General features: G+C 43.1%; 1 protein-coding gene across 2 annotated transcripts in view; it reads right to left on the reverse strand.

The window, feature by feature from the left end:
- Positions 1-25865, reverse strand: part of CFAP36 (cilia and flagella associated protein 36) — a 130013-nt gene that overhangs the window by 71335 nt on the left and 32813 nt on the right. For both annotated transcript variants that reach the window (XM_050952206.1, XM_050952205.1), the window contains exon 2: positions 1423-1487. In XM_050952206.1, coding sequence (XP_050808163.1) covers positions 1423-1487 — 65 coding nt within the window. The remainder of the gene's footprint in view (positions 1-1422; positions 1488-25865) is intronic.

A 25865-nucleotide genomic window follows, 5' to 3' on the forward strand; every position in this document is an offset into this window, starting at 1 on the left:
TAGAGGTATATAAAAGCATGAGTGGTATGGAGAAAGTGAATAAGGAAAAGTTATTTACTTGTTCCCATAATATAAGAACTAGGGACCAACAAATGAAATTAATGGGCAGCAGGTTTAAAACAAATAAAGGGAAGTTCTTCACACAGCACACAGTCAACCTGTGGAATTCCTTGCCTGAGGAGACTGTGAAGGTTAGGACTATAACAGGGTTTAAAAGAGAACTAGGTAAATTCATGAAGGTTAAGTCCATTAATGGCTATTAGCCACGATGGGTAAGGAATGGTGTCCCTGGACTCTGTTTGTCAGAGGGTGGAGATGGATGGCAGGAGAAAGATCACTTGATCATTACCTGTTAGGTTCACTCCCTCTGGGGCCACTGTCGGTAGACAGGATACTGGGCTGGCTGGATTTTTGGTCTGACTCAGTATGGCCGTTCGTATGTTCTTACATTTCTAGTGCGTGCAGGGAAGGAACCTCTGGTTATGTTACATTTTATGCCATTAACAAAAAGTAGGTATCACAAATAGATCCCGCAAAGTAAATTTAGATTACTACGAAAACGGCTTATATCCAGCTAAACAGGAGGAATTTCAGAATCCCAATGCATGGTATACAGAGTAGAGTATTATATCTATTAGGCACCGAGAAACTTTTTTGGAGAGAACCTATATGGATGAGATGGACTCTACCATAACCAAAGTGAAACCAGAGAGTTGGAAATTATATAAATCACCCTCACCTGAAACGCTGTGTTCAGTTTTAGTCACCCTAGCTCAAAAAATAAGGAATTCAGAGACAGGTACTGAAAATAATGAGTTATGGAAAGACTTCCAAAAACAAAAAAGATTGAAAAGTTTGGTATTTTTAGTCTACACAAATAAGATGATTCATGAGAGGTAACAAAATAATAAAGTTTTAAAAGGGTAAATCAGCTCCTTCTACTTATCCTCCCATAATTAAATATTTCCATGTTCTTGTATTAAGTTGAAAGGCAACAATTTAAAAATTGATAAAGGAAATACATACTTCATAATGCATAATTAACTTGTAGAACTCGCTGTCACAAGAGATCACTAAGGCCAAAAATTTAGTAGGAGTCAGAAAATAATTCTTTATTTACAGAAATAGTGAAGACATACACAGTTACATGAAGTAGAATAAAACTGTTTTTAGATGGCATATGAACCTTCACACTTCAGGGTATAAGTCAACTACTAAGGCTTAGTTTTAGGAAGAAACGTCACCTCTCAGTTACTGGACAAAAATGGAGTAACCATGAGGTTCTCAAATATCCCCCTGACACATCTGGTACTGGCCACTGTCAGAGACAAGAGACTGGACTAAATGAACTACTGCTGATCCAATATGCCCATACCTATGCTCCAGATTCCTACACCCTAGCCATTGGTGAATAATACTCACCAGAGCTTTGTACTCCTGATGAATCTCCGTATAGGACAACTTGCTTTCTTCTTCATCATCAAAAACTGAAATTAAAAACAAAAAACTTGACTTTTCTTAAAAATGTATATGTCAATAGTATAAAGAGTACTTCAAGTATTGAAATATTAAAGTTAATGACCTTCAATTAAATGCAGACCTAATTAAAAAATAAGATCTACCTATTACAAAAGGAAATATATATTTAACCTCAAGTCACATACCCAGCCATGGCCCCAAGCCATCCAGGGATAGAATGATATACAGGAATATCATAGCTTTCCAACTGCTAGAAAAATATGTTATGACAGTGCTAAACTGCAGAAAAACCTACAAATTATAAATATTTATTGTATTCAGATAGATAACAGTTGGGAAGAGTGAGTTCAATATGCCCAATTTCCAATTATCAAGAAAATGTATGGCATGATTTGCAATACAACTCACATGTTGTTTGCTATAAGACTTCAAGCTAAGTACTGTGTGTGTGCACCCCCACACTGTCGATCAAAACATTTCTATAGCTGTCCATCCCACACACACACACACGACTCCCCACCTGCCACAAAGCTAATCAGCATACATGGGCATTCCTCCTTCAGTTCCTTTTCTATCACAGAGTTAACCAGTGGAAACTCCAAAACAGAGAGGAGAAGGGAGGGTCATGGAGCACCCATAGGGACACACATCTCGAAGAACCATCGTTACTGCACAAGGTGAGTAACTTCTTCTTCGAGTAGTGTCCCTATGGGTGCTCTACTGTGGGTGACTCCCAAGCATTACCCACCGCTGGAGGCTGGGACTTCGGAGTCAAGTCTGATATAGATGATAATACAGAGGCCCTGAATTGGGCGTCTGGAGCTAAATCACTCAGAATGGCATAGTGTTCTGCAAAAGTATTGTGATGGACTCAGACCAGAAGGAGAGTGGGGGAAGGCAGGTGTATCAGCCTCAGGATTAGCAAGTCCCTTTCCCTAGGCAGCCAAACAGGGGCTACTCCAGGCCAACTGGGACACCTGATGCCAATTAACCAGTTAGGCCGTTAGGCTAATGGAGACAGCTGGAACCAATCAAGGTCCCACTCATATCACTTAAAAGCTCTCCTTCCATTTCCCTCAGGAGAGCCCTGGTGAAAGGAGCTAGAGGAGAGGAAGCATTGCTGAAGCCTGAGGTAAGGGTGAAGCTAGAAAAAGGGGAAGTGGCCCAGGGAATCAAAGCAGCTCCGGTGGTGAAGGGGAAGCTGTCAACAGCTGCTACCATTAGGGTCCCTGGGCTGGAACCTGAGATTAGAGGGTGGGTCTGGGTTCCCTCCCCTGCCCCATGCTCTACAGAGATCCCTTTGAGAGGGGAAGCAGGCCTCGGTCCAGGCAGGACCACGCCTACTGCACCTACTAGCTCAAAGGAGCAACAGAGACTGTAGGGTATCCCCCCTTCCCACCTCCCACACTGGCCTGTGACGAAAGTAGCTTGGTAGGCTGTGACTCTTGCTGCTGCACTGAGAAAGGGAGGTCACATTGAGGGCCTTAGCAAGCTTCTGTGGCCACTGAATCTGCCCAGAAGTGCAAAACCCACCAAAAACAGGCTCGGAGCTTTGTCACAGTATGTGCAGAGGCCCATGCAGCTGCCCTGCATATCTCTGATATGAGGATACCCTTGGAGAAGGCGATAGTCGAGGAGACCGTTTTTGTGGAATACATGCATACTGAAGGTGTGGGCGTTATCCCACACCATTGGTAGCAGAGTCCAATACAGCAAGAAGTCATCTCTGAACGGATATCGCTGCGCCTTTTGACCTATTTGCAACTGAAAGGAAGAGCCTCAGAGATTTTCAGAAGGTCTATGTCCTGTCTAAATAGAAGGCCAAAGCTCTCCTCACATTGAGGGTATGGAAGATGACCTCCCTATTGTCCATATTTGGTTTTGGATATAATATTGGGAGTTGAATGAGTTGATTCATGTGAACTACAAAAGTTATTATGGGAGTGAATTTGGGGTTTAGTCTGAGTGTGACTTTATCCGGGAATAACACCGTAAAAGGGGGATGCGCCATCAAAGCTGCTATCTTCCCTGCCCTTCTTGCAGAAGTGATGGCAATGAGGAATGCCATATTCATGGAAAGGTGAGTTAATGAACAAGTGGCCATGGGTTCGAATGGCAGTCTAGTTAGTCCTTTTAGTACTAGGTTGAGGTCCCATTGCAGAGTAGGGGTCCTGGGTTGTGGGAAGAGGTTTGCTATACCTTTTCCTTCGTAGTCAAGTGAGAGACAATCAAATAATCTTCCACATCCTCGTGGAAGGTAGCAATTGCTGCCAGGATAGACGTGACATCCGTTGATTGGCAGCATATCTGGAATATCTTCCATTTCTGCAGGTAGGTGTGATGAGGAGAACCCTTTCTACTGTGCAATACTACCTCCTGTATTTCCTCCAAGAAGAATCTCTCTATGTGCTGGAAACAAAAAGGAGCCACACTTTGAGATGTAGGATCCTTAAACTGGCGTGAAGGGTGATACTCTTGTTCTGTGACAGAAGGTAGGGAGTGATGGTAGAATCACTGGAGGAAGAAATGCCAGTTGGGACAGGTAAGTGTACCATATCTGTCTGGGCCATATGGGAGCAATCAAAATATTTGCTTTTTCCTTTTTTGTCTTCAATAACACCTTTAGTAATAGAGGGAATGGAGGAAAGGTGTAAAGAAGGCCCTTGTTCCAAGGGAGAAGAATGTTTCCCCTGGAGTGTCGTCTCATCCCTGGTCTTGAGCAGTACTGCGGACGTTTCTTTCTCTCGTAGGTAGCAAGCAAGTCTATCTCAGGCTGCCCCCATTGCCTGAATATATCATGTAGAATAGTTGACTCTACTTCCCATTCGTGATCAAGCAGGAACTTGCAGCTTTCTGTGCATAAGGAATGAGACCTTGGAGCTCCTTGCCAGTTTATGTTGTACATACTGGCCATGTTGTCCATAATGACTTTCATGTGCGTTTCATGATCAGCGGGGGGAACTGAGCACACACATTTCAAACTGCTCTGAGCTCAAGTAAGTTGTGGAGAGACCATTTGCCCCGAATAGTGCAACCATTGAGCGCTTCCCTTCCTATGAGGGATGTGTCGGTGGCCAGATGAAGGGATGGGGGAGATTAGGCAAATGGGATCCCTGTGCAAATATTCGCTGGGTCCTTCCACCAGTTCAAGGATGGTTTGCAACACTGGGCATAGACAGGAGCTTGTTTACATTGTCTTTCTTTGGTATGTATACCAAGCCCACCCAAGCTCGAAGACATCTCATGTGTAGTCTGGCATAAGCAATGACTGATGTGCCCACAGCCAAGTGCACCAGAAGCTGAAGGCAGTGCCTGGCCAAGATCTGAGGGCTGGATTGTATTGTCTCTACCAACAAGGAGAGACTGAGAAATCTGTGATGTGGTAGGAGTGCCTTCGTCTGAACTGAGTCGAGGTCAGCTCCTATAAACTCTACTTTTTAACTGGTGTTAAGGATGACTTGTTTGTTGATTTGTAGGCCCAGTTTTAGAAATAAGTCTTGCATGGTCTGAGCTACTCATTGGGCCTCTGCAAAGGACCATGCCCTGAGAAGGTAACTGTCCAGGTAGGGAAAAAATCATGATTCCCTGAGAGCGTAGATGGGCTGTCACTACCAAAAGGACTTTGGAGAACACCCTCAGGGCCAATACAAGGCCAAAAGGGAGTACTCTGTACTAGTAGTGTTCCTGGCCTAGCATGAACCTGAGGTAATGCCTGTGTCTTGGTATGATACAGATTTGAAAATACACATCTTGAAGGACGAGGGTCGAGAACCAGTCTCCTTTTTCCAATGAGGACTGAGATAATTGTTGACAGTGTAATCATCTTAAATTTTTATGCTTTTACATATCTGTTGAGCACTTTAATCTCCAGTATGGGTCTCCAACTTCCCTTTTTCTTTGATATAAGGAAGTAACGAGAGTAAAGCCTTTGCCCCTGAGATGTGTGGGTACTGGCTCTATGTCTCCTACACTGAGGAGATGATCCACCTCTTAGCGTAGTAGACTCTCATGGGAAGGGTCCCTGAAGAGGGATGAGGAGAGGTGCTTTGGAGGAGGAAGGGAGGAGAAGTGGATGGCATATCAACTCTGGACAATTTCCAGCACCCAATTGTTGGAGGTGCTGCAGAACAGGGAAAGGCAGCCTCCAAAAGGGGGAATGGAGTTTCCCAGCATGAGCTTGTAAGGAGAGTGTTCGATTGGCACCTCGATCAACCCATCAAAACTGGCACTTTGAAGCTGAGGGCTGAGACGAGGGTGATTGTGGCCCTGACTGTTTGTGCTTAGAGAATTTAGATTTCTTTTTCTGTAGCTCATACGATCTCTGCAATGGGTATTGGAGCATATACTGCAACGATCTTGGCTTGAACTGTGGTTGAGAGCTGTATTATTCCTGGGGGGATTCTGCGGGACTGCTCATCCACAGAAAACGTCCTCCCCCCCCGCACAGATTTCCTGTGTTTCCCTGCAGAAAACATCAGGGAAGCAAAGGGCAGCCACATGGGGGGCAACCATGGGCACAGGTTTTTGGGGGGGGATTGTCCCCCTCCAAGCAGAGGTGAGAAATGGGGGTACATGGGGTTACATGCTACTGCCCCCCTCATTCTGCAAGTGCAGAGCTGCCCAACTGAAGGAGACTGTTTGTGTCTTGGCTCCACTGATTCTACAGCTGAACACTGCATCCTGGGTCCTAGTACCAGTCATTTTCCCCTTCTGTGTGCTGTGAGCCTTCCTGTTTTCTATTCTGTGCAACAATGAGTGCCCGTTGTGGGGCTGGGTAAGTGGGGGTAGGGGAAATGAGTGAAGGGGGGGAAGGAAGGAGGATGGAATAGGGCTGGGGAAGAAGGAATGTGGGAGTGAGGAGAGGGAGATGGAGAAGAAAAGGGGATAGAGGAATAGCTGGGGGAAGCGGGAGCCCAGCATGTTGCATTCCTTTGGCAGCAACTGGGTCTGTCCTGTTAAGCAGGCCAATCGAACCCTCACCCTGAAAAGCTCTACCCCCCTACACCCGGACCCCTCTGATGAGCCCCACACACGCAGACCCCCACCCCAATGATCCCCTATCAGCTGCACCTGGACCCCCATCTGATCAAGCCCCACTCCCCTAGCACCTGGACCCTTCCACACCCAGAGCCCCATCTCCTCACACCCAGACCCCCCATGAATCCCAATCACCTTCACCTGGATCCCCTGCAGAGTCACATTGCCCCTGCACCCAGAACCCCCCAATGAGCCTCTGTGCATCCAGATCTCCCACTGAGCCGCCTGCACCCAGACTGCCCCACACAGAAACCTATCACCCCACACCTGGAAACCCCCACACTAGGCCCCTCCACACTGGATTCTGCTGAGCTGAGCCTGCCCATCCACACCTGGTGCAGAAGGGCAGGGCCTGGGTATTTCTGGGGCAGGCCCAGCCCTGGCACTGTGTCAGGGTCAGGTGCAGTCTCATTGCCGAGTCTGTACTGGAGGAGGTGGGGCCTTCAGAGTGATCTCCCACCTCAATGCAGCCAGTGGCCTGTGCTCCCCACTGCCCTGCTGGAGCCACATTTATTTATTGACAAATAAAATTTACAGACTTTTAAAATATTGTGTGCATAATTTTTAATTTTTTTGGTACTGAATTCCCTCAGGAGTATTTTCTTTTGTAGGCCAACATGTATATCCTCAAGAATCTTTTAGCGTGTGATAGCTGACAGATTTCTTCACCAAACAGTCACTGAACCAACAAGAAGTGATGCCATTTAAGATTTGGTATTGATGAATCATGAAGGCCTCATAGAAGAACTGGTTGTAGTGGACAGCCTTGGTTCGAGTGATCATGAGCTAATTCAGTTTAATCTAAATAGAAGGATAAGCAAAAAAAGATCTGCAATTAGGGTATTGATTTCAAAAGGGAAAACTTAAAAAAAAATTAAGGGTACTGGTTAGGGAAGTGGTCTGGACTGAAGAATTCAAGGAACTGAATGTGGAAGAGGCTTGGAATTACTTTTAACTGAAAGGTTTCAGAGTAGCAACCGTGTTAGTCTGTATCCGCAAAAAGAACAGGAGTACTTGTGGCACCTTAGAGACTAACAAATTTATTTCAGCATAAGCTTTCGTGAGCTACAGCTCACTTCTTTGGATGCAGAGAATGGAACACACAGGAGATATTTATACATACAGAGAACACGAAAAGGTGGAAGTATGCATACCAACAGGAATCAATTGAGATGAGCTATCATCAGCAGGAGAAAAAAAACTTTTGAAGTGATAATTGAGATGATCCATAGAAGGTGTGAGGAGAATTTAACATAGGGAAATAGATTCAATTAGTGTAATGACCCCATCATTTCCAGTCTCTGTTTTTGAAGTTTTTTTGCTGCAAAATTGCCACCTTCAAGTCTGTCACTGAGACTGCTGAACTCGAATTAATATGCAAATTAGATACAATTAACTTAGGTTTAAACAGACTGGGATCTATCTGAATTTCAATAAGGCATCTGATTGCAGTTCCACATGGGAAATTATTTGTTAAATTGGAGAAGATGAGGATTAATATGAGAATTAAAAGGTGTATACAGAACTAGTTAAAGGGGAGACTACAACAGGTCATACTGAAAGGGGAACTATCAGGATGCAGGGACGTTACAGGTGGAGTTCCTTAGGAATTGGTCTTGGGACCAATTTTATTTAACATTTTTATTAATGACCTTGGCACAAAAAGTGGGTGTGTGTTAATTAAATTTGCAGATGATACAAATTAGGAGGTATTGCCAATACAGAGAAGGACCAGAGTATCATACAAGACAATCGAGATGACCTTGAAAACAGGAATATTTAAGAGTGGAAAGGGCAAGGTCATGCACTTCGGGACTATAACAAGAATTTCTGATATAAGCTGGGGACTTATCAGCTGGAAGTGACAGAGTAGGAGAAAGGTGTATTGGTTGATCACAGGAAGACTATGAGTTGCCAATGAGATGCAGTAGTGGAAAAGGCCAAATCAGTCCTAGGATGCATCAGGTAAAGTATTTCCAGTAGAGAGAGGGAAGTGTTAGTACCATTACACAAGACACTAGTGAGACCTCATCTGGAATACTATTACACAAGACACTGGTGAGACCTCATCTGGAATACTATGTGCAATTCTGGTCTCTCATGTTTATGAAAGCTTAATTTAAACAGGAACAGGTGCAGAGAAGGGCTACTAGGATGATCCAAGGAATAGAAAACCTGCCTTATGAGTGAAGACTCAAAGGGCTTGGCTTGTTTAGCCTAACCAAAAGAAGCCTGAGGGGAGATATGATTGCTCTGTATAAATACATCAGAGGGATAAATACCAGGAAAGGAGAGGAATTATTTAAGTTAAGCACAAAAACAACTGGATATAAACTGACCATCAACAAGTTTAGGCTTGAAATTAGATGACGGTTTCTAACCATCAGAGGAGTGAAGTTCTGGAACAGCCTTCCATGGGGAGCAGTGGTGGCAAAATAACTAACTTGTTTCAAGACTGAGCTTGATAAGTTTATGGAGGGAATGGTACGACGAGACTGCCTACAATGGCATGTAGTCAATCTGCAACTGGTAGCAGCAAATATCTCCAACAGCTGGTGATGGGGTACTAGATAGGGAGGGCTCTGAATTATTATAGCCAATTCTTTCCCAGGTGTCTGGCTGGTGGGTCTTGCCCATATGCTCAGGGTCTAACTGATGGCCATATTTGGGGTCTGGAAGAAATTTTCCCCTGGGTCAGATTGGCAGAGACCTCGGGCAGGTGGGGGGGGGAACGACTTCATTTGCACCATGGGGCATAGGTCACTTGCAGGTTTAAATTACTGTAAGTGGTGGATTCTGTGTAACTTTAAGTTTTTAAATAATGATTTGAGCACTTCAGTAACTCAGGGCTTGGCTACACTGGAGAGTTGCAGCACTGGTGGTGGGTTTACAGCGCTGCAACTTAGTAACGGCCACACCTGCAAGGCACATCCAGCGCTGCAACTCCCTGGCTGCAGCGCTGGCTGTACACCTGGTCTGCTTGGGGTGTAACGAATGCAGCGCTGGTGATGCAACGCTGCCCCGCAGGTGTGGCCACCTAAAGCGCTGTTATTGGCCTCCAGGGTATTAGGAGGTATCCCAGAATGCCTGCTCACAACAAACCGGAAGAATGGCTGAACTCCGAGCTCCCCCGTGCTGCTTATCTAAAAAACAAACACAGCTCCTGTTTGCTGGAGCGAGCGGAGGCAGGCAGGGGAATTGCTTTGGAAGGTTCACAGCTGTTTGCTTGAAGAGAGAAGTCACACGGCGGGGGGGGGGAGTCCATGTTGAGCAGCTGCTTATGTGGTCTGAAGGCTATTTAGGAGTGCATAATTTGCATTTAGTGAATAAGAGAGGGGTGGGGGAAGGGCTCGAAACTTTTAAATTGATTGCAGGTTGGTGATGTGTATGTTCCAGTCCTTAGAACTTGCAAGGCAGGGAGCTGACAGATCCAAAAATCCATTCTCTCTCCCTCCCCAACGTTCCCTCTCACCCCACTCTTTTGAAAAGCACGTTTCAGGCACTTGAACGCTGGGATAGCTGCCCACAATGCACCACTCCCAACAGCGCTGCAAATGCTGCAAATGTGGCCACACTGCAGCGCTGGTAACTGTCAGTGTGGCCACACTGCAGCACTTTCCCTACACAGCTGTACGAAGACAGCTGTTACTCCCAGCACTGTACAACTGTAAGTGTAGCCATACCCTCAGTCAGAAATTATGGGTCTATTACAGGAGTAGGTGGGTGAGGATCTGTGGCCTGCAATGTGCAGGTCAGACTAGAGGATCATGATAGTCCCTTCTGGCTTTAAAGTCTAAGTCTGGCCTTCCTCTAAAGTTTAGAGGAAGGGTATCTAGTGGTTAGAATATGGGTATACAAGTCAGGAATTCAGTTTCTCTCCCATACCCACCAATGACTCACTGTGACATGTTGGGCAAGTCACTTATCATTTGTGTCTCCATTTCCCTCTTTGAAAAATGGGAATTCTATTTACCCTACATCACTGACGGATGTGAAGTTTTATTAATGATTTATGTAATGTGCTTTGACATACACAGATGAATGGTGCTACAGAAGTGCTTAGAATTAGTATTAATTTCATCCAAATTTATAGTAGCTTAAGAAATAATCATGTCTCCAGCTGTGATGGCCCTAAGCCAATGTCACACTGCACCCTTATAAAATATTATGTGAGATGGCTGTCCCTATAGGAGAGATTACTCATATCATCCCCTAACAACCCCCAGTGATGCAATGATGAGAATCTAGTCAAACAGTTTAGTCACTCTGACTAAGCAACCCTTTCAGAACAGGAGGATTAACATTGTTTCAGTTTCACTTTTGCCCATGCTTCTGAACACCCATCTAACATTCTTCCAATGAAAGGATTGAAAAAAAAATCCAGAGGAGGTTTTGAGTATTTTCAGATACCAATACTAGTACAGTACTTCGAGCTCATGTGCATGTGGATCCCACTCATACTGTACTGGAACCCCTTCAGAGGTGTTCAGAATGTTTTTCTCTAATGGTATCCACTGGGAGGAGGGGGTTTCTCATGCTCTCAAGTGCCCTCTCCCAAAAGCATAAGAGGCAGAGAGACCTCAAATATCAACCAGTTTCTTCTGATCACCCTGTCAAAGAGTGAACTTCTCAGTCTTCCTCCTCCTCCTTTATTTAGTTTTAGATTAAGGTAGATAGTTTAGGTTTACATATTTTATTTATTTTTGGCCCAGGGAAGGAGAGAAGAGCTTAAGTACTAGGTTAGTTGTACGCAGTCAGTAAACTGCATTTGAGAAGGGATGAATCGAGGTTCTCTGAGAGATGTCTTTCTAATACCTTGGACGTCATGTCTAAAGTATGTGTCTCTCTCATTTCCACTAATCCCAAAAGTATTAAGGAAAGTAAAGCAAGACAGAGCTCCTGTCATCCTCATAGGCATTACCTTGTCAGTTCTGGTTTTCAGATCTCCTCAACCTTTTAAGGAACCAATTTATAACCTTCCTCTCCAAAAAGACATTATTTCTCAAAACTCTGGTCTAGTGCTTCACCCAAAAGCAGCATCTCTGTATTTGATGACATGGAAGATGTTTGGCTAACACCAACAGACAAGGAGTGTGCTCCAAAAGTACAATCAGTGTTGTCACAAAGTAGAAAACCCTCGACTAGGAAAAGATACATGGCAAAATGGAAGACATTTTCTATTTGGATGAAAATAAAAGGATGTATTCCTGCTTCCTCTACTTTTCCACTTATTTTATAAGATTATCTTTTATCTTTAAAGCAACTGGGTTTATGTTTAAGATCTATTAAGGTTCATTTGGCAGCAATTTTGGCTTATTGCTCACTGGTATCAGATTCTTCAGGTTTTTCCTATCAGTCATCTCATGTTTCCTTCAGTTAAAACAACTCCTCCTCCATGGGATTGAATTTAGTGCTTTCAGCTTTGATGGAGCCACTCTTTGAGCCATTACCAGCCTGTTCTATTCACCTCTTATCAGCAAAGGCTGTATTTTTAATGGCTATTACTTCTGCTCATGGAGTTAGGGAGATCCAAGCTCTCATGTCTAACCCTCCATATACAGTATTTTCATGCTGATAGAGTCACATTAAGGTCACATCCTAAATTCAACCCAAAAGTGGTTTTGGATTTTCATATTAACCAGTATATTCACTTCCTAGTTTTTGTCCCTAGACCCCATTGTTCTCCGTCAGAGTCAAAACTTCATACCTTGCATATTAAAAGAGCCCTTTTATATTACATAAACATAACAAGACTTTTTAGGAAAACTCAGATTTGCCTTATCTCCGCCACTCCACAATCAATCAATCTAATCTTAGACTGTCTAATCGGATTGTCATCTGTTTTAGAACAACCTATGAGATTAATAAACTGAACCTTCCTTTCAAAATTTCAGCTTATTCTACCAGGGAACTGGCCTCTTCAGCAGCATATTTCAGCAAGTCCCTCTGATACGAATACATAGAGCAGCTACATGGTCTTCAATTCACACACTGTCTAAGCAATACTCTTTACACGCTTCATCCAGAGCGGATGCTCAAATTGGAAAGGCAGTCCTACAACCTTTGTTCTGATAAATTCCTTGCTCACACTTCCAAGGAGTCAAACTGATTGTCAGTCATTGTTATTGGGATCCACGTGCACAGGAACTCGAAGTAGAAAAGGTTATTTATTTTTCAGTAATTGTGATTCTTCAAGATGGTCTGTGCATGTGGAGCCAACAACCTCCCCTCCGCTCCCACAGTGGCGTCTTACTGAGGCTCTGGGCATTAAAGAAGCTGGTTTGCGGTTGGAGTCACTTCGCCGCTAGTGCTCTCGAGAGGTGGAGCTTGAGAGCATGAGGAATGTATGCATGACCCCTAGAGCACAATTCTAGAGAAAAAAATCCAACCTCTTGTGCAAGGGTGCCATGACTGGGATTCACATGCACATACCAACTCAAAGAATCACAGTTATTGTAAAGTAAGTAACCATTCCATCTGAATGATGGGAGTTTGAGAGCCAAAATAAACTAATATAAACCCCATTCTAACAAAATCAGCTTCTATATTCTCCATCATATTACTCCACCCCATTCTAAGAATTTTTGAGGTATCTAGCTTATCATAAAAGCAGCAGAGTCCTGTGGCACCTTATAGACTAACAGACGTTTTGGAGCATGAGCTTTCGTGGGTGAATACCCACTTCGTTAGATGCATGTCATGCATCTGACGAAGTGGGTATTCACCCACGAAAGCTCATGCTCCAAAACGTCTGTTAGTCTATAAGGTGCCACAGGACTCTTTGCTGCTTTTACAGATCCAGACTAACACGGCTACCCCTCTGATAGCTTATCATAGAATCACAGAATATCAGGATTGGAAGGGACTTCAGGAGGTCATCTAGTCCAACCCCCTGCTCAAAGCAGGACCAATCCCCAACTAAATCATCCCAGCCAGGGCTTTATCAAGCCTGACCTTAAAAACCTCTAAAGAAGGAGATTCTGCCACATCCCTAGGTAACCCATTCCAGTGCTTCACCACTCTCTGAGTGAAAAAGTTTTTCCTAATATCCAAACTAAATCTCCCCCACTGCAACTTGAGACCATTACTCCTTGTTCTGTCATCTGCTACCACTGAGAACAGTCAAGATCCATCCTCTTTGGAACCCCCTTTCAGGTAGTTGAAAGCAGCTATCAAATCCCCCCTCATTCTTCTCTTCTGCAGAATAAACAATCCCAGTTCCCTCAGCCTCTTCTCATAAGTCATGTGCTCCAGCCCCCTAATCATTTTTGTTGTCCTCCGATGGATTCTTTCCAATTTTTCCACATCCTTCTTGTAGTGTGGGGCCCAAAACTGGACACAATACTCCAGATGAGGCCTCACCAATGCTGAATAGAGGGGAATGATCACATCCCTCCATCTGCTGGCAATGCTCCTACTTATATAGCCCAAAATGCCATTAGCCTTCTTGGCAACAAGGACACACTATCGACTCATATCCAGCTTCTTGTCCACTGTAACTCCTATGTCCTTTTCTGCAGAACTCCTGCCTAGCCATTCGGTCCTTAGTCTGTAGCAGTGCATGGGATTCTTCTGTCCTAAGCGCAGGACTCTGCACTTGTCCTTGTTGAACCTCATCAGATTTCTTTTGGCCCAATCCTCTAATTTGTCTAGGTCACTCTGTATCCTATCCTTACCCTCAAGCATATCTACCACTCCTCCTAGTTTAGTGTCATCTGGCTATTGAGGGTGCAGTCCACTCCATCCTCCAGATCATTAATGAAGATACTGAACAAAACCCGTCCCAGGACCAACCCTTGGGGCACTCTGATATCTTCCTCCGATATCTTCTGCATCCACTCTGCTACCTACTCCCTAGGTCCCCTTTCCTCTTCATGTCTCTGTTTCCCAATTCCCTCTTGGAGAGATGTTTCTTTTGTACTGTTCCTGTCCCAAGCAGTTACAGGAGCAATGAGAGAAGAGTAGAGTTCTTGGGTTCATCCACATCCGAACAGCTGGTTGAAGAGCTGAAGAGGGTAGCGCTAAGGCCACGTTTAGCAAGCTGTCTTCTCCTCTTCCACTGCTGCAAACAGTGTAGGAAGCAGATTTAGAAGCCTCTTCCTTCTCCTCTCTTGAGTTTCACTGACTGAATTCTGTGGGAATGTAGCTGAGGCCCAAGTCAGCAAGTCCAGGTCTACACCTCTTAAGAACACCTCTCAGTAGCACCAAAGGATATATTTTTTTAATTGTTGCTGTCTTCTTATCCAACAATTGCTGGCCAAGGAGCTAAGAAGTAATAGGCCTGGCTTTTAGCTATGGCCCATTTTGCCTGAGGAAGGTGCTCCAGTGAGAATGGAAATTGTAGCAACTTCTAAAAAGTAGTTTAAAACCCATACCTGCCCAGTGAATTTTAAGTCCAGATCTTAAAATATAAAATAACTTGCAACATTTCTAACTTATGGCTTTTTTTAAAAACTATGTGTAGACTTCCTTTTCCCACCAGACACGAGAAGACATTGTCCTGAACCAAGTGCAGAAGCAGAAACATGTAATCAACTTTATCTTAAACATGATGTTCAGACAGAAGAAAATTAATCTTGTGGCGCAGATGCGACCATTCACCTCAAGAAGACTGAAGCCAACGTCCCAAAACCTAATGAATTTACAGTATTTCATAATTTGCATGTAAAAATAGGCAAATGGCAAACAGTATACTAAAGATGTATTGATACAAGACAAAACTATTCTGTGTTCCCCATTTAAACTCCTAGGAGGCTTCCTTCCACACAGTTTTGGGAGAAAGCAATATGGGTGGACCTCCCTACTGGTGTAATGAAGGATACGTCCAGATTACCTGCTGGAATGGCGGGTTGCAAGCGATCTATCATGTCTCATCTAGACACGATATATCAATTCCCAAACGCACTCCCGTCGACTCCGGAACTCCACCAGGGCAAGCGGCGGTAGCAGAGTCGACGGGAGAGCCGCAGCCATCAATCCCGTGCTGTGAGGCCGGGAGGTAAGTCGAAAAAAAATATGTCGACTTCACCTACGCTATTCCCATAGCTGAAGTTGCATATCTTACATAGACTCCTCCCCCCACAGCGAAGACCAGGCCTAAGACACGGAAAGCCATATTAATGATTTACCATTATAAGAAAATACACAGGAAGGCTTACACTCTGTAGACTATGATGAACCAGCACCTATTTTGAAAAGGGGGTTTAGTGAAACATGATACTGAGATCTAAGTACTGTGACTTCAGAGTTGGGTGTGATTTCACCTTTTAATGATGTGGAAGTAGAGAAAGAACTGACAGGGATTTGAAGAGGATTTCCAAGCAAACAGTCCCCTCTGTGAGCAATTGTCAGGCTAAGCCGTAATGCTAATAATGCAAGATTTGTAGAAGCAAGGATTGTGTGAGGCGAACGGGAAAGAACTGTGTGAGAAGTTGTTGCAACCTTGAGTCAGATGAGTATGGAATGTAGACTATAGTTTAAATTGGTGAGAAAAATAAGATATCAGAATGACCTATGTATAAACAAAATGCAGCTGCTGCACATTGTTGTTTGTAACAAAAGGTATAAATGCTTGCTGTAATTTTTTGTAAGGGAGAGACCTGTTTAGCTCTCTCCCTCCATGCAATTGGTAGAGATAATAAAGTATCTGACTTGCTGCACCCAACCAAAGGAGTGAGAACTCTGTTTTTCTCTGACAATTTGGGGGCTCGTCCGGGACGGCAACACCTATGGAGACAGCGGCAGCTGCTGCAGACCGTTCCCCTTTGAACCCCATGGCACCACAATAGAGGTAAGAGACCTTTTGAAATCTCTATTGAGATGTCGGAGGAGGACTGCCTGTGGAGACCATCTGCCCTTTTTGGGCTTAAGCGATCCGAATTTATTGACTGTGCAGCAAGATCAGATGCAGAGCAGTACTGGGAAACTGTTTTGCTGCCCTCAATAAGGTTTGAAGTGGTACTGAGGACTTAGTTTGCCACTCTCACTAAGGTAGTTGTATGCAGTACTGGGGACTATAGTCTGGCTGCCCCCAACAAGGTTAATGCATAAGGGAAATGCATTAGGTTAATGCACCGGTGCTGAGGGGTTTTACCACCTCAAGAGGGATTTTGTCCGCCTCAGATAAGGGAAAAGTATATTGAGTCTGGACATAAGGTACAGATGCATTGTGGTATTTAGAAACAGAGGCCTTAGTGAATGTGTGTGTACATCAGTGTGAATGAGAGTCACCAGAAGACACCCAGAGCATTCTGCGAAGTCGTAGGCTCGTGACCAGAAATACTCTAACGTAAGCCCGGTGACTCCACCTAGTAGATCAGAAAAAATCCAACCCAAGCTGGGCTGTCTCTGCCAGGCATCGTCCGGCAAGGGGCCTGGGTCTAGGATTGTGTAAACCCATCTTCCCTTCCCCTTTCCTCTCCATGTGAGCCACTGACTGATCTGACCATCTCACTAGAAGCAACGAGAGTAAGTGGCGCTGTCTCTTTGAGACTAGCCAACACTCTTTGCTGAAAGGACGTGTAGGAGGGTCATTGGCCATACTCGTTAATCTTTCCTGTGTGAGTGCCCTGTGGGGTGAGACCCTTAGTTTATGAGCCGCTAGCGGACAGGATGCCCTCCCTGTGTGATTGGAAAATGGGTGAGGGTCAGTCTAAGCATTCCCCCATCATCCCCTAAGGGTACCCCAGCATATTACATGTACGTACATTATGGTCCCAGAACCTGCAGGTATTTAGAAAATTGGAATTTTTGCACACATGCTAATCCATCTAAACAATTCCCACTAGAAGGTACCTTTGATTTAGATAAACTCGCATACCTCAAAGGAACCCTTACATCACCAAAAGCCTCTGACACGCAGAGGGAGCAATTTGTCTATAGCATCTAGATGTCTCCCAACCCAAACCATTCTATTAACTCCCTCAGCTTCTTTATATCTCCAAGTAAGGTAAGGCTGAAAGCGAGGAGGGAAAGGAATGGGTTAATTTGAAAATTCAGCTTGGCCCAGAGATAAAGAGAGAGCTGCTCTGCATTCAAGGTCAAGAATCAACACAGACTATGCCAAGTACAAAGAAAAAACTGCTTTCAGCCTGTTCGGATACAGATATTCAAGCCTGTCTGCAAAGGCCTATACTTTAAGAATTTAGGTGTATTCTTATCACTCAGCTAGTTATAGAGGTATAAAAGAGACAATGATTTTGATTTTATCTGTGTAAAGGCCTTCTCTCACTGTGACAGTCTAAGACCTTGTTTAGTCATACTAAGATAAGGCAATCTGGGGCTGTTAGGAAGGTGATCCATGATCTATCACCTCCAGAGAAAGGGAAGAGCCTAGAACATGTAAAAGGAAATTTAGTTTGATAGTTTTCTGTCTGGTAAGAACTCACTTATCAATAGGCACAGCTGGAAAACCCTTATGTCTGTATAGACATAGCTGTGAAATCCTCACTTCTGTATTGTTTTGTATGTTTATTTGCATGGTCTCTGCCTGGTTCTGTGATTGTTTCTGTCTGCTGTATAATTAATTTTGCTGGGTGTAAACTAATTAAGGTGGTGGGATATAATTGGTTAGCTAATCATGTTACAATATGTTAGGACTGGTTAGGTAAATTTTAGTAGAATGATTGGTTAAGGTATAGCTAAGAATATTACTATATAAATTAGGGGTAAACAGAAAGTAAAGTGGGATTCGAAAATAAGGAAAAAGGAATTTGGATTTAAGCTTGCTGGAAGTTCACCCCAATAACCATCGAATTGTTTGCACCTTTGGACTTCAGGTATTGTTGCTCTCTGTTCATGCAAGAAGGACCAGGGAAATGGGAGAGTGAAGGAATAAGCTCTCTAACATAGCCCCAGCTGGCTGTGAAAAATAGAGACAGAGGTAAACCAAAGGCAATACAAGTTACAGGACTGAAATTACATTTGCAAAGCTTGGCTGCCAGTGAGACCCAACAGTCTGCCTTTGCGACCCTGGAGCTGATGTGGTTTGGGGACACTGAAAAAGCTACAGTCAACCAGCCTGGACTGGAATACCGAATCTCTCTGAAAGAGACGCCCCAGGACACCCCAGGGCATAAAAGAACAGCCCTCTCAAGAGCGGAAACAAGTGGGAGATTGCACAGCACCTTATCTGGATGTTACACACAGACGCGGCCAGTCTGGACGTACATGTGTGAGTATGAAAGTGGCTTAGGGCTTGGGGCATTAACGTTTTTCTTCCCCTGAGTAATGTGGGAACATTCCCAACATTCTCTGTTGTTGTTTTATTATTTTATTAATGAAGCTTTAAAATTCAGTCATATGGTGTGTTTTCTTCATCTTCTCCCAACGATCCTGCAGTGTCAGCCTGATCACTGACACGAGGGATAGATTTCTGTTACCAATCTGTTAGTTTTGGTGGAAAATTGAGAAAGGGGGGAGCCCTGCAGAACACACACCATCTGTTTTGCCCTTGTTATTTTATGTTTGCTTTGCTTGGTATTGTTGGTATTACATGTTAAGAATTGCATGATTAAAGGTATGTTCTCTCTCAGCCGCAGGAGGTCTGGGAACGGGAGAGGGGTTTAGCAGTCCTCTCCCTACCCCGGTTGACAGGGAAGGGTGGCAGGTGGATTTACCCCCCGTCATAGCAGAACTAGGAAATAGAGGAGTTGGGGAGCAAGGGAAGAGATGTATACCTGACAGCTAGAGAGAAAACTGAACAGTTAAACGCCAGTTGGCTGTGAGTTCTGTCCAGGTGGCAAGCCTCATGGGGAATAATTCAGGTAACTCACTGTGTGAGTGATATTGTTAAGAAAAGAGACCAGGAAGGGTAGGGGCTAGTCGAGAAGCCCACCCTCCTTGCTAAATTGGTAATGAAACAAGCCTGAGCCCATGGGAAGAAATGGTTCAACAATAAAAAAGGATCGGGCCCAGAAAGCAAGCAGGCAACAGGGGAAAAAAGTTAACTCTGTAGTTGCTGGAGGAAATCAAGCAGTGAAACTTGGTAGGAATGTCTGTAAGTAATCCAGGCAAGACATTATTTAAGTGGAATCATTCGACTACAAATAAGTTAGTCGAATTTGCTGAAGAACACTCTTCCTGTGTACAATCTGTGTTTTATAAGTTTGAGATGAATTGGTATTGTTTTAAAGTTGCAAAACCAAGAATACTTTTGTCAGACACAGGATACTAGTGTTGTTTAATATGGTATTTAGCATTTAATCCTTAAGGTGACCTAATGCTTTACAAGATTTAAAATGTTTTAAATAAAGACCAAAGGTGTGACTGCAGCAGGGTAGTCAAAGCCAAGAGAATAAAAGATTTGAATTTATTTTTGGGTAACAAAATAGCAGATTATGGAGGAAATGTGCATTTTCCCCAGAACATATGCAGTGTATATTGTAACAGGGGTAAAAGAAATGAAAACCTACCATGCTATTTAATTAAAATCATATTAGAACTCCAAAGGGAGCCACAATAAGTTGTGTTGTCTTTTTCAGATCGCTGTGTGTTTGAAAACAGGGGTTAAAAGTTAATTGTGTCCTTTTAAGACAGAGTCTCTAAGCGGCTGGGGAAAGAAGCGGGAGAGGGGGGAAGCTTGGTTGCCACAGAACCAAGCTTCTGCCTCCTGCCCCCAAAGGGGAGAGGGGTGGGCGCAGGGGCTGAGTGGGGCTGGGACCGCAGCAGGCAGTTGCGTGCGGCTCAAAATCGGCTCACGTGCCATGTTTGGCACGCATGCCGTAGGTTGCCGACCCCTGTTATAGAATAACCAACGTATTGGAGCATGAGCTTCCATGGGTGAATACCCACTTTGTCGGATGTCCAGTGAAGTGGGTATTCACCCACAAAAGCTCATGCTCCAATATGTTGGTTAGTCTGTAAGGTGCCACAGGACTCTTTGCTGCTTTTACAAGAAAATATGGGTAATTCCTCTGTTTTGCCTGCAATTAATAAGGGTATTTGTATAAAAAAAAAAGTATTTTAAGCAATGACTGACTGCCCCAAAAGGGGTAGACCTATGTTCTTTTTGTCTTTCAGAAAAACAAGAGAAAACTGATGCCAGCTGAAAAGCAATCAACATACCATGCATATACTGGCACAATAGGAATTATGTTCTGTGTTCTATATCCTGTCTTGTGGTGTCTGTCTTGTGGCCACAATTGTTGTGTTTAATATTTTCATGGGACAGTCTAGTTCATAATTAAATAAAAGGGTTAAATCAAAATGCAGATAATTGTTTTATTCAATTTGGAATACAAAATGTTTGGATAGTATCAGGAAAATGTGATATACTAAAAAGTTTAATACATTTGCTTAAGTAAGAAAAGAGACTTCATTGGCCAGATCTTTTAATTGAAACATTATTGCACATGGGATCCTACTGACTACCTCAGATTTCTAGCCAGAGGGCTGGGGAGGGAGGAAAGCTATTGGACACCAGAGGTTGTATTGAGTGGACTCCTCTAAGTGGGTGTGCTTGTCCTGGCTTGTTGCTCCAAAGCTCTTTAATAAAGTCATTTTAGTGAAAGGGTGTATGTGGCTTACATTGAATAATAAGACTAAAGTACTGTATAATGGCAATATATATGTGTTCACTGTGGGTAAAAGGTGTGTCAGTGGAGTGAGAAAGTTTCCTTTGTAGGTTAAAGAAGCCAAGAAGGAAAGAAGAAGAAAAAATAGAACAGTCCAGAGATAAGACACTGGCCCCGTTCAAGGACACTGTTCACAGCTGGGACTTGGCTCAAGCCAACAAAAGCGGCGGGGGCGGGGCGGACTTGAATGTGCCCAAGCAGCTGTAAAATCTGCAAACACTGCCAGGCATTAATGAAATGCGTCAGGTTTCTTTTCTCACAGGTAAAAAGAAGCGTTACCTAAAGATCCTAGCAGCGCTGCCATTTATTGAAACCAGGAGACTGAGTCTATGTAAGACCCATCAATGAAAGACTGCTCTGCTCCACACTGGAAAGGCCCTTATCAAGTCCTGCTAACTACCAACACCACTGTAAAGTGTCAAAGACTGACTGCCTGGACCCATGCTTCTCACTGCAAGAAAGCCTCTCCGCCTCAAGATAATTCCACTCAATCAGCCTGTCTCTTCTTTTGGTATTTCTTTTCCTCCATCTAGACAGCGGGAGAAAAGGACAAGGTGACGTGCTGGTAACCTCTCCCTTTTCCACTGACAGAGCTAACCTTAATTCAGTATTTGCTACAGAAACCAAAGCATTACAGGGTGATGTGCTAGTAACCTCTCCCCTGTATGATGCTGAGCAACGATTGCTTCAGGAAAGAAGAAAATACTCATTCCGCTGAAATTGCCGAAGTCCAGGAATTCCTGACTACAAAAGACATTAAGCACTGACCCTGGTGAAGAACAAAGAATTGTACGCTGGCAGGAAGAAACTTGCGGGACCCATGTTTTGGGAATGTGGTATTGATTGGATTTTGGAGTTTATTCTACAGATTGCGCCCTGTGTTTTTGGATGAGTACCTTCAGCATGTATTGCCCTCCCTAATTGGATTTTAAATGACAAATACCAAAGGCACCTTGTTGCACTGCCCCGCCATTTCCTCCATTACACTATTACCCCTGTAACACATCCAAATACAGACAATGCCATATATCTGATTAAAAACCAATGGCCAAGGCCTACAAACTTTAGTGATTTATTTAAATATTGTTGGGAAAAATTTATTTTTAAGGTTGAGGATATTCCATATAAGCGAACAATTGAGTGGAAAAAGAGTGGTCAGAGGAGATAGAAGTATATGATATCATTATATATGATATCATTACAATTGAGCTTCAAGAATTTGAAATTAAGGTTTTATAATGGGATTGATATAATGGCCATTCCAGGGGTCTGTAGTATGTCAAGGAAAAGGGATCCTTATTGTTTTGGTTACCCAATTAGTAAATAATCAGACTCATACTCAGAGAATGTGTTCTGCCACTGGAGATTTTACTTGTACTGAAATGACCCAGAAGCTGTTGGCAGAAATGGTACTGAATATCACTGAGGTTGGGAATGTATTGCAGTGGGATTTGGCATGTTCAGAAATTCAAGATTTCCTGAATGACCAGCTAATGGCCATTCGGAGTCATCTAGACTCTAGAGCACCAGGCGTGGCCCACTGTCCTTACAGACACTTCAGGAGTACAATCTGATCTGTGGCCATGGAGACATACTTGGAGATTTTCTGGGTGGAGATGCGGATGTTCACAGTGCTCCTTCCAAGCATACGGACAGGTTGAAGGGGTGTGGGCTCCCACATACCGAATCCTGCCAGGTCCGTGGGGAGGATGCATGTGAGATTGGGTAATTCACTGAGACATTTGGGAAATTAGACTACCTGGTATGCCTAATCGATTTCTAGTCAGTGCTCCTAGGATAATACCAGACATTTGGATGGGGTTAGGGAGTCAATGGACATTTTAGCCATTAGAACCCCCACAGCTTCAGTGTATACATAACTGAAGCCAGGAGAAGTTGTCACTGTTCATGACAATGTTTGCTGGGAGAGTATGGGACAAGGAACTACCCTGACAGGACACCTACTCTTCCAACCTAATGATAGCTGTATACATATTGAGGCCACTACATTATAAGATATTTAATCTCACCACTACTGCAGGCAACCATATTATTTACTGGCCTGCGGATAGAGTTTTATGAGTAGCCCTTAGGTTTCAGATACCCTTTAAAGGGTAGCTTAGTACCTGATTGATTTCAAAATCTGCTTTCACTGTTACCAGAGATTCAAAGAATCTCTGAAATACAAGGGCAAACCAGGAGAGGCTTTACATGAATGTCATGTTTGAGAGTAGGTATAGATGTGTTTTGATGAAAAGCTCAGTTTGAGCCAGTCTTGAATTTAACAAGTTGTACTGTAGAAAAACCCTTCTCACATAATGCATGTTTTGAAATTTCATCCATCAATACCTCCAAATCTAAGATGAAAATGTATTGTGAAGACTCTGCATTGATAACACTGAGGTATCCTTTTTTTAATCAAACTTAACAATGATTCACTTCTCTTGCATCATGAAGCTGTATCTGTGTTGTCACCACACATTCACACCAATGCTTTTCTGAAGGGCTCTGGATCTTACCTGACAAAATGACATCCCCTATCTGATGGAGCATTAACCTGAATATGAAACAATAAGGAACAATGTGACGGTCTATACTATTATGTTCACCACTTTTACAAGACTCTGACAAATTCTGTACAAAGTATACCATACAATCTGCTGAATAATAATATCCTGGTAAAATATGTGTGGCAATATTGTATGTGAAGTTACAAGATTCTACTGTATAACATTATTATAACATGACCTGCTTTTCTTAACTTTGGTCCAAACCAGTTTTTCAGAGATGAAGACATGCGGACACCTCAGCTAGGTGTTAAAGGGCTCTCACCTGCTTAAGCAGCCATTCTCCAGCGACAGGACAGTATAAACAAGAAATTTACATTTCATCACAGGGACAGTTCAAACCTCATGTCCACAACAGACTGTGTGTCCATGACTCAGCACAGATGTTTCTAGCACAATAAATTGAATTATGAAGAGGGGAGGAAAACACTTGACTTCACTCCTCCTCCCATCTCTCTGCTCATGACATCAATGAATACCTGAAGGACACTCAACTAAGGGTCCTAGGCTGAAAGGAGACCCAGTCCATAAAATTTACTGCAGCATATGGTGAGGAAAACCTTCGCTTTGAATTGTAGCCTGATTTGGGGTGTGTTAGTAGTGTTGATTTAATTTATCCACTTAATTTAATTTGATTTGATTAATTTTTCATTCATTAATAATATTAATGATAATTACTGGATATTAACTAGTATGGGTTTGGCTCGCCAATATGTTTGATCAGAAGATGAAGTTCGTCCTGAATCAGGCTTCACAGAGTTTATAAAAGGAACTTCGGGGTTATGACAGGAGCTTACGCTGAGACAGATACAGTCATAGAGACCTTTTTATTAAAATCAATGGAATAGTAAGCAAATGGTAAAGCAGTTAGGATTACAGAGTTACAAGTATCACAGTTCTTTAAGAGATATATCTATGGTAATACAATATTATAAACTGCAAACGTGGTTTAGTACTTATACACTGTTTTGATAACCCAGTGCTAGAAAATATGGGCCACACCTGTGGCAATTTCCGTTTTCACATCTCTGGCAGAGGAAGCTTTTTGCAGAGCTATTTGCTCTCTATTTTTACTATGTACGCTTTATCTAAAATGAAATATAGACTTACAGTTTGAAAAGAAATAATAATATGGCCTGTTAATAGCCGTCGTAGATGGGTAGCATCGATACGTAGTTGAAGGCGGAGGCAATGAAGAGTAGATGGGAGCAGACAGATGGGTAGATTGCCTGCTTAATGGTGAGCTGCCTCACCTTTTTATAGGGCATTAGTCGGAAATCCTTCCTCCTATGCCCAAATTTCACCCTTCTCCCCCACGGAAATGTTAGGGTACACTTGCCCCATAGGCTAGTATGTATATGCGTATGAATGACAGGTTTGTACGCATTTGTGGTGTACTTGTTAGATTTGTGGGCAAAAATTCCCATTTTCCACCCTTTACTGTTATTAGTTCAGTCAAAGATCTCCAGACATCTGCGTAGGTATTTTGTCTATTATTACTTTTCTGAGTAAGGGACCCAAAATGTGCTAAAGTTGCCTTAGCGTAACATGCAGATGTTTGGCCTGTAGGTCTCTTGCATTACAGCCAAACTTATTCTTAATATAAATCTATAAGCCTATTACATTAAATACTTAAATTTATAAGAAAGATTTATATACAAACCAGATTAATCCTTAGGGCTACAGAATTCTGTTTGTTTGTTAAGTTAGCCACTAGCTCACATTTTAATTTTTTGTAACCAATCCTGACTTTTATGCATCATCTTGTAATCACTTAAAAACTATCTTTCTGTAGTTAAACTTATTTTATTATTTTATCTTAACCCTTGTGTTTGGATTAAAGTGTGTGTGAAACTCCATTTGGGATAACAAGGCTGTGCATTATCATTTTCCTTTGATGAAATGATGGACTTTCTATGAGCCTGTATGGCTCAAAAGGGTACTACTGAGCAATACAAGACACACATTTCTAAGGGACGAGGCTGGGACTAAGAATTTGCAGTTCTCACCCTGTACGTAATTCATGAGTGGCTGGCCAGAACATTCATGTAACATATTGGGAGTGATTTTAAATGTTGAAGGCTGTGTGAACAGGCCAGGAGTGCATGTTCTGACAGCAAAGCAGTGTAAATGGCATCCCAGGCTAGAGTAGTAAGGAGATACAGTTGTTCAACAGTCCAGATTGTACCTTGGGGAATGTCAAAGATAA

The sequence above is a fragment of the Gopherus flavomarginatus genome, chromosome 4 (genome assembly GCF_025201925.1).
Source record: "Gopherus flavomarginatus isolate rGopFla2 chromosome 4, rGopFla2.mat.asm, whole genome shotgun sequence".
In the NCBI taxonomy this organism is placed as follows: Eukaryota; Metazoa; Chordata; order Testudines; family Testudinidae; genus Gopherus; species Gopherus flavomarginatus.